This window comes from Scophthalmus maximus, chromosome 10 (genome assembly GCF_022379125.1).
Source record: "Scophthalmus maximus strain ysfricsl-2021 chromosome 10, ASM2237912v1, whole genome shotgun sequence".
Lineage (NCBI taxonomy): Eukaryota > Metazoa > Chordata > Actinopteri > Pleuronectiformes > Scophthalmidae > Scophthalmus > Scophthalmus maximus.
The window spans coordinates 5,757,266-5,766,993 of record NC_061524.1 but is presented as its reverse complement, the minus strand read 5'-3'; the positions used below and the strand labels follow the sequence as shown (position 1 = coordinate 5,766,993).

The window sequence follows — 9,728 nt, the reverse complement described above, 5'->3', positions numbered from 1 at the left end:
AGGGATTTTATTCATCACCAAACCCTTCGATTCGCAGTATGTTGCCCCTCAGCCCCTTTGTGTGCCCAAGACCCACTGCCCTGTTGTGGCCCCTGCGTGGTTGAAATAGGGCCCTGACTGTATGTGGAACAAACAAAGTAAATATTCTACAAAAAAAACGTGTAGAATTTGCTAACCAAACTTACAGTTCAAACTGTTATTGCCCATCAACGTAATTTGTCATTCAGTTTGCTTGTTGTTTTTTTTAAGTTGAAGAGATGACTTTGCTGTGTTGTTCTTGTTTTCTCATTGGGAAATAAATTTTGTCAAATTCTGTAAAAGCCTTTATCATTTTTAAAGGAAAATTTAAGATGCAATATCAACCTCAAAGGAACACACTCAAAACAGGCTTCTTTTTAATGAGGAGTCTAATAATATTGTTTTGATCTATTTATTTGTCAGAAGTTGTATGGCTTTATTTTGATGGTGATTATGATCATTTTCTGAAAAGGTTTCTGGATTTTATTTAAATAATCATTTTAAGCTTCTAATAACAAATGGTTACTCGCTTTGGTTTAATTTGAGCTTTTATTCAAAAACGAATTCCTATTTTTCTGCTGACTAGTACCAATCTCCATTTGGAGAGAGATATTTACGAATTTATTGGAAATTATAGACATGAAAGGTTGTAAATGTCCTTATTCATTTTCATATATCTATTTACTTTGGATATACACCAGCAAAACTTACGTTTTCATTTTTTAATGTTAGGAAAGAAATCACAAGCATGATTAATATATTGGGTTATTTATTGAACAAAACATTTTACTTATACTTTCACTCTCACAATTGACTTATCTTTTAAAATTTTAAGGTAGAGAAATGCAATTCTCAGAAACTTTAACAGCTCAACATGATCACATGCAATACTGAGGGAGTTATTGAATAATAATAGGTAACATACTACCAAATCAACAATGGTTAGAAAAAAAGGTCATATAAATAACAGGAATATACACATACTTTATAAAAACAAGTTCCTTCATTTGGCAACCCAACATTTTTACACAAGAAGGATACTGTAGCTGGCTTAGGGGTTATCCGCAGAAAACTGATAGGTGTGAACAAAACTGTTAACTTACATATTTGTATGTATTTACACTGTTTCTGAACTGAAGCTTTATGTATCAGGTTAATCTATAGGATGATCAGTCAGCATCTCAATCCTTGACATTGAGGCCAAGCATATTGGAAAGGCTCAATGACATTTTGTCATTTTCATCTGATGCCAAAATTTCAGGGGCCACAAGTCCCAGCAAGGACTCTGGCTTTTCTACTTTAAAGGTGCCTCCTCTTACCAAAGAGGAATCCTCTGCTCCTGTAGCGGCACTGACATCAAGACTTGGTGCAGGAAGCTTCAGATCAATGTCAGCATTCCCTTCGACATTAGTTGAGGCTGGTTTTTCCTTTGCCATTTTCAATCTCTCCATAATGTTTATCTTTTCTCCTACTGTTGATTTTGCATTTACAATAGGCAAGCGGATCCCTCTGCTGATGACATAGTCTTTTTCCTCTGTGTCAGCTCTTGATGAGTTAAAGAGGTCAATTCCTACAGAGTCATCCATGCTGTGTCTTGGTAGTCTGTGGGTTTTGAACAGAGGAACCTCCATCTCATCACCTGACTCATCAGTTTCAGTGTTTAGGCTTGTTCCTAAATTTGGAGCATGCACGTCTATTGCAGGAGCAGAGATGTTGGCATTTGCTGAAGTATTGCCTATGTTCATCTTGGGTGCCTCTATTCCTGCCCTAACTGAAGGATCAACACTGGGAACTTCAACACTTGACTTCGAAAGATTCAATTTTGGAAACTTGAAATTAGGCAATTTAAAGTCACCCAAATGAGAATCAAAAGCTGGTGCATTAAGCTGTGCATCAGGTCCTGTGAGGTCTGCTTTGGGCAGGTTGATATCCACATTTGGAGCTTTCAGTCTGGCATCAGGTACTTCCAGTCTAGCTTCTGGCAACTTGGAGTCTATTCTTGGTGCTGAGAGGTTTCCATCAATTTCTTGTGAAGAAAAGCTGAGATCGGGTGCTTTCGTGTTGAGATCAGGCATCTGCAGATCTGCTTTTGGAAGATCTAAACCTGGTAAACCAAAGTTAGTTTTGTGACCAGCATCCAGATCTCCTTTAATTGTGGGGGCAGAGAGATTCAAGTTAGGTGCTTTGAAATCAGCTCCTGGCATTTGAAGGTCAATGTTGGGAACAGAGACGTCAGGAGTCTTTAGTTCTGCATCAGGTAACTTAGTCTTTGTTGCTCCAAATTTTGGCATTTTAAATGAAGGCATTTGTATTTTTCCAGGAGCTTCAACATCAGCTGTTCCAAGGTCTACATCTGGCGCTTTCAGGTCTGCTTTGAGCAGGTTCAAATCTGGACTGTCAAGATTAGCTCGGATCGGTAGCTTTGCCTCTACGTTAGACAGCGAAAGATCTGGACTCTTGAGGTCAGCATCAACATCAAGGTCAGGTCCTTCCACCCTTGGCCCCGATAATCCAAACTTTGGCCATTTGATTTTGGATGGCTTGAATTTTCCCGCTGAGGCATCAACCTCAGGAGCTTGAAGGTCTACACCAGGACCTTTGAAATCAGCATTTGGTAAATTAATGTCAAGACCTGGTGCATCAAGGCCCCCTTTAATTCCTGGTGCTTTATAAGATACATTTGGTGCATCCACACTAGGTAAGTCAAGGCTTGCGTCGATGTCTGGTGCTTTTAAATCAGCATCCAATTCAGGACCCTTGACTTTTGGCCCTTTGAACTTTGGTAGTTTAAATGAAGGTAAATTCAGCTTTCCAACAGGTGAACCAAGGTCAAGATCTGGACCATTAAAATCCATATCTGGACCTTTGACATCAGCCTTGGGCATGCTAAAGTTTAAGTCTGGAGCATTAATCCCACCGTCAATGTTTGGTGCGGAAAGATTAACACCTGGTGCACTCAAATCCACTTCAGGCCTTTTGAGGTCTACATCTGGTGCCTTCAGATCTGCATCAAAATCAGCATTTGGACCCTTTAGTGTGCCAAATTTAGGTTTCTTTAAATTTAACCATTTGAATTTTCCAGCTGAGGCATCAACCTCTGGAGCTTGAAGGTCTACACCAGGACCTTTGAAATCAGCTTTTGGTAAATTAATGTCGAGATCTGGTACATCAAGGCCCCCTTTAATTCCTGGTGCTTTATACGATACATTTGGTGCATCCACACTAGGTAAGTCAAGGCTTGCATCGATGTCTGGTGCTTTTAAATCAGCATCAAATTCAGGACCCTTGACTTTTGGCCCTTTGAACTTTGGTAGTTTAAATGAAGGTAAATTCAGCTTTCCACCAGGTGAATCAAGGTCAAGATCTGGACCATTGACATCAGCTTTAGGCATGCTCAAATTTAGGCCTGGAGCATTAATCCCACCATCAATGTTTGGTGTGGAAAGATTAACATCTGGTGCACTCAAATCGACTCCAGGACTCTTGAGGTCCAGATCTGGTGCCTTCAGATCTGCATCAAAGTCAGCATTTGGACCCTTCAGTGTGCCAAATTTGGGTTTCTTCAAATGTAACCATTTGAATTTTCCAGATGGACCTTCAATATCTGGACCATTAATATCTAGGTCAGGTGTTTTCAAATCAGCATCAGCGTGAAGGTCAACATCTGGGACTTTCCCCTTTGGTCCAGATAGCAGGAACTTGGGCTTTTTGAGCGTTGGGAACTTGATTTTGCCAGATGGGACCTCACATTCAGGATCTGGCACATTAAAATCGACATCGGCTTTGGGTAAATCAACATCTGGTGCATTAATATCACCCTCAATTTTTGGTAATGAGATCTCATGTTTGGGTTTTTTCCACTTCAAATGAGGCCAGTTAATTTTCCCTGATGGAGCATCAATGTCAAGATCTGGGCCCTGATAGTCTACATCAGGCCCTTTAAGGTCAGCGTTTGGGAGATTCAGCTCAGCATTTGGTAAACTAATATCACCGTCAATCTTTGGAGTTGAGGCATGTAAACCAGGTATGTTTAGGTCGGCATCAAATTCATTTCTTTGAAGTTTGGCCTTCTTCCATTTCTTATGAGGCCAGTGGATTTTACCAGATGGTGCTTCTGCATCAAAAGTTGGTGTTTTTGCATGTAGATCAAGGCCTTCAAGGTTTGCCTTTGGCACATTGAAGTCAACATCTGGGGCATTTATCCCAGCCTCCACTTTTGGAGCAGATAAATCAACATCTGGTGTGTTCAGATTTGCATCTAGGTCAATATCAGCTTTTGGGCCATGAAGATGTGGTTTCTTCCACTTCAAATGAGGCCAGTTGATTTTACCAAATGGGGCATCAATGTCAAGATTTGGGCTTTGAGCATCTAGTTTAGGGCCTTTGATCTCAGCCCTGGGCAGGTTCATGTCAAGATCTGGTGCACCTAGTTCTCCATGAAGCTTTGGTGTGGAGAGGTTGCCACCGGGTCCAGACAAGTCAGCATTTAAGTTTGCATCTGGCCCATTAATGTTGGGACCTTTCCATTTTTGATGGGGCCATTTGATTTTGCCTGAGGGTTGCTCAATGTCAGCATTTGGGATTTCTAAATTTACATCAGAACCATTCAGCTTCAAATCTGGACTTTTAAGATCAAGCTTTGGGGCTGACAGGTTAAGGTCTGGTGTCTCTAGATTTCCACTGACGCCTCCAGACACATCTTGTGATGTATTGAACTGGGGTAGATGGAAGTTTGGCATTGTGAATTTTGGGGGCTTGTATTTTAAGTTGCCTTTCTTGATTTGTGGTTTGTTAACATCAAGCGAAGCGCTGGGAGAGTTGAGCTGGGGTGACGAGGCACTGATATCGGGTGCTTTGAGGGTGCCATCTAGATCTCCTTTTACATCTGGTCCAGTCAGTGCTTGGTAGGGCATTGTGAACTTGGCACCAGCATCAGCTGAGGGCTTATTTAGACCGAGATTGGGAAGGTCTCCATTGAGCGTGGGACCATTTAATTCACCCCCGAACCCTGGTGTAGCGTTTAGCTTTCCACCCAGGCCATCAATGGAAAGATTCTTGTTTAGATTCAGCATCTGTTGGAAAGGAAGTGATAAACAATGTAGGTTAACAACACAAAACTTGATTTAAAGCAACTCTTGTGTCATTAATCAATTATATGAAGTTTACTGCTTAAAGCTCTGGTAGCATTGACACTGTGTCAGACAGCTGCTGTAACTATTAATTTGTTTTCTGACAATTAAAGTTATCAACCAAAGTTGCCAAGAAATTAACATCATATCAGTGGAGGATGATTCTGACTAGATGATTGCTAGACTGCAGGCCATACAACAGACTTATCACATTAGAGGTGGTCACTTGACCCAAATTACAAAAAAAACATGTTTTCTACCTTCACATGAGAGTTTCATATGCTCACTGTTAGCGATATCAAACTTCAGCAGAACTAGTTTTGAATGAAGCTATATTGTATATACAGTACTGTATATATAAACTGTTAATAACTTTAACAAAGTGTTTGTTTGTTTTTTAACCGTGAGCACCTCAGTGCAATCCAATGCACCATTGCAGTGGGGTGAAATTTAAGTCGCAAAAACCTGGTCAGAAAAAAAACAAAATTTGGGGTGAACCATCTAATTGCATATAATTTCAGCCTTGGCTGTGATGTCTACCTCTGCATTGTCTTTGAGACCTAATCCCAAGGAGCCGAGGCCAGCACTGGCGCTCAGATCCTTCTTTGTCAGGACCTTCATGTTGTCATCATACGGCTCCAAGACCCTCAGGATGTCAAGCACTTCCTTTTTGCTGAGGTGGTCTAGGTGTATAGTGGCTGCAACAATCTCATCCCCTGCAACAAATAGAAACAACTCACCAAAACCATTCCAACACATTGATGAATCCTCCTCAACCCCCCCCCCCCCCCCCGTCAAACATGCTGTGTGGACTGTCATAAAACTGCACCAAGAAATTCACAGGTTTGCCTCTCACCTGCTTGCAGACCATTCTTTGCCGCGATTGATTCATCTGTGATTCCTGTGATGATGACTCCTTTCTCCGAGTCATCTAGGAGCACGCTTTCCGAAAAACTTGGACCCTTTATGTTCCCGCTCTACATTCAAAAGGGATAATAATGGGCACGCAAAAAAAACAGGTCAGAAACATTGTCACGCATTTGTTGTTGTCCATCCTTCCATAAGTAATCATCCATTTATTGTCCATATGGGTTAAGATTGTCTACCTTTTCACTGTTTCTATCACATATAGGCACGTTTTTTAGCTGCTTCTTTGCGTTAGTTTGTCATACTCACCATCATTTTGTGGGTGTTTGCATCCACATATCATGGAATTGACATTAGAGTACAAGAAACCATGGAAGCTCAAAACCACTGCAAAGCTCCCTGTAAACACAAGGGAAAAGCAACATTAGTTTAAGGTTACGTTAGTGTAACTAAGGTCAATGACATCAAACCTCTTGCAAGATGAAGGTGAAGGGGAACTTGGTCAGGGGAGTTTTAACAAATGAGCATTCTCTCAGAAATGCGTTTTTCGCGAGTTGAAAGTGAAGTCGGATATTTTGACATTATTGCTGTTTGTGAAAAGCCGTTCCCTCTTTCATTTACGTGGCTAAGTCCGCACCAAGAACACAGCCAGCAACGTGGTTTTCATTCCAATGAAGCACAGTATGTTGCTGTAATGAATTTGAAAAATGTCCACAATGCATATGACAGTAGTGGGTGTTGACATGTGATGGTTTGGTCTATGGTCTGGGTTTGATATGGTTCAAACTGTTCTGAAAGTATTTCTCTCCTGACAAATACTACACGCGATATGTTTGTGTCTCCATGCATCTTTGGCTCTTCCCTACATTTGGACTTTTATAACCGTTCTTATATGTTACCATTTGATTTGATTTGTCTATATGTATGTGACCTATATTGTGCCTGTAAAAAGCTGCAGCGTCTAAAATCATTGGCAACACCCTGACATTGGATCCCAACATGAACCCATACAGCGGAACGTGAGAAGACACCACGGCAGTCCAACAGGACAATCATTCCTAGGAATCATTCCAACCAACGTTGTGTCGCTCTCGCTGACAGTCGACTCACTCCTCTCTATCTGTGCTCACCTGCTCCCAGATTTTTTTTCTGACCCCCACCTGACGGAGAAACAACGACGCCCACACATATCACCTCACACTTCAGGAATCCGGAGCCTCTGCCAGGGTTTGTTCAGGGGAATGTGAGCGTGTAAACCTGTCCGATTGGATGCATTCTGACTGACTGACTGACGGACACACACACACACACACACACACACACACACGGCCCTCGCCCTTCAACCCCACCCCAACATCTTCACATGCAAATGCGACAGCAATTCACTGGCATACAGATACAGGTGGAGCAGGCCTTTAAACTTAAACATTCAAAATTCAAATTGGAGAAAAACGGGAATCAAGGACGCTTTTTTCCCCCCGCCAATATCCAAACTGGGTCCTGACGCGAACGAACCCCACATCAAGCTGTCAACACCTCGTCAGTGTTGCTGCAACAGTCATGAGAACACGTTTCTCCCAGAACAAATCAGCGGCAATAAGTGTCAAACAGCTCAGACGGAAGAAACAGAACAACTGCACTGTGCACAATGGGAGGCCACATAAAAAGAAGGTAATTAGCAGCCCGTTGACAACAGATTTTTGGTGGGATATGAAGAGGGAAAGCTCAAAACACAGAGGAGTGTCAAATTGACATCGGCCTTTCTGAAAAGTAGTGACGCCATGTGTCACCGGTGTCACTGCTTTTCCGGAATAGCCGATGTCAATTTTCCCCGCACGAGCATCCTTGATTTCCAGGGAGAATTAAAAGATGGAAGTAATGACAAAACGACAGTGAAAGTGCATGTGGCGTTGGGCTCTGTGCCTGCGTCGGCCAACCGGAGATTATCAGCGATTCCGGGGGGGGGGAAAACCCACAGCAGAGTCTCAAGAGATTTCCGAAGAAGTATAATTGGAGCGGTGCGGTTGATAGGTGAAGCCTGTTAGACGGGGCGGCAACGACAAAACTGATGCCAAGGACGGGCTCAAACAACAGGGCGTGATTCCGATGGCAGTGTTGTTCTCAATCGAGAAAATGAGCAAGTGGCCCCGTCAGTTTTTCCTCACTAGCAACCGCGGGTACGAAAATGTGAAACGACGTGTGTTTGTATCGACAGTTTCAACTGTTTTAATTGCAATCGTCACTCGCTCGCTGTCGATGCCAGAAACTGCAGCCCATTTCCGAAAGACCTGGATGCTGCAGTTGGGCCGTGACGTTTCAGAAAACCTCGACTTGCGAGTGAAACTTTTGGAGAACGCTACAAGATGGCGTGCAATTTCAGCGACTGTCGAGATTACAGAACTAGAATGTGGAACTAGAACTGAGAGAACTTGAGTTAGACTCGATTCTCCCTCAGACGTTATGAAAACTCCACCCGTTGCTTCGGTACGTTTCACACAACGCAGGGGTCCCGAATCGGATGCCGCATATCGAGCAACGAGACTACACGTCTGATGGACTCACCGAGTTGCTGTTGCCGAACGCCCGAGGAAAAGCCCGGGGAGAGATGTGTCCTCCTCAGTGGATCTCTGCTGCTCTGTCGGGCGGGAGGAGAGGGACCTGCCTGTTAAATGCCTACGAGCTTAAGGCCAGCCAGGAGAACAGGTTAGGCCGCATCAGCACCGCCTCTCCGAGTACCCCCATTTCTCCTCGCAAGGCACACACACACACACACACACACACACTCCCACAGCCACACGCACACTCCCACAGACACACACACACACACCTTGACTTTGAAATGTGTCACACAGAGAGCAGCCGAAACCTGACTGGAAAAGCACACGAGAGCAAGACGCGGCAGCGGGCAGCGCACCACTCCTTCTGAACTGGACTAACCAGGTTCACACAGAAGCAGAGAATCCATAGCAACGCTGTCTCGCTCAAAGACAGTTCGCGTTCACTCTAAACGACAGGCCGCGGCGCGCGCGCGCGCACACACCCCTCACGCCATTTTGGCACCTCGTGGATTACAATGGGTTGAGCATGTTTCGCCTATTCACAATTCAATACAAGTCATTTTTATATATATATATATATATATATATTTATATATATATATATATATATATATATATATATATATATATATATATATATATATATATTCCTGAAATGATGCTCTATACGTCTCACTGTTTTGTTCTTTTTGTTTTATTAATGTGAGCACATGGTTGAAATCGAATTTTTGCTTTTATTGCTCTCACTTTTTGTTGCCGTGGCGTGTACACACTGCAAATCAATCAACGCCGCAATAAAATGAGGAGACACGATGATCAGGACTCGTGTGTCTAACCCCAGATTTTCATACCACAGTGACATATATATATATATATATATATATATATATTTATGTGGTTGTCAATCAACGGCTGTCAGCGGGGCAGGATTCAAAAACTAAACGAAACGATTTATAATTTGTTACACTTGTCACACTTGTCAAACTTGTCACACCGAATTGCTCAAACATGCAAATTAATCGGTACGGCGCGTAAAAGTAAATATAATTATGCTTGAATTGGAGATTGTACATCTATTTGCTGAGATCAGACAATATCAGGCAGCTTTGAGACTCGCATACTAATTCGGCACTCTTCCGACTTTGTTAGTACGACT

The 9,728-nt window shown here is 42.6% G+C and overlaps 1 protein-coding gene across 1 annotated transcript; it reads right to left on the bottom strand.

Annotated features, from left to right (window-relative positions):
* Positions 1–770: 770 nt before the first annotated feature.
* On the bottom strand, positions 771–8,874 carry si:ch211-125o16.4 (neuroblast differentiation-associated protein AHNAK). The gene is made up of 5 exons (XM_035606946.2): positions 8,577–8,874; positions 6,324–6,413; positions 6,004–6,124; positions 5,688–5,863; positions 771–5,090 (listed from the first exon to the last, which is right to left on the bottom strand). Exons 2-5 carry the CDS (start codon positions 6,327–6,329, stop codon positions 1,200–1,202), a joined length of 4,194 nt encoding a protein of 1,397 aa, XP_035462839.2. The 5' UTR covers positions 6,330–6,413; positions 8,577–8,874; the 3' UTR covers positions 771–1,199.
* Between the last annotated feature and the right edge of the window lie 854 nt (positions 8,875–9,728).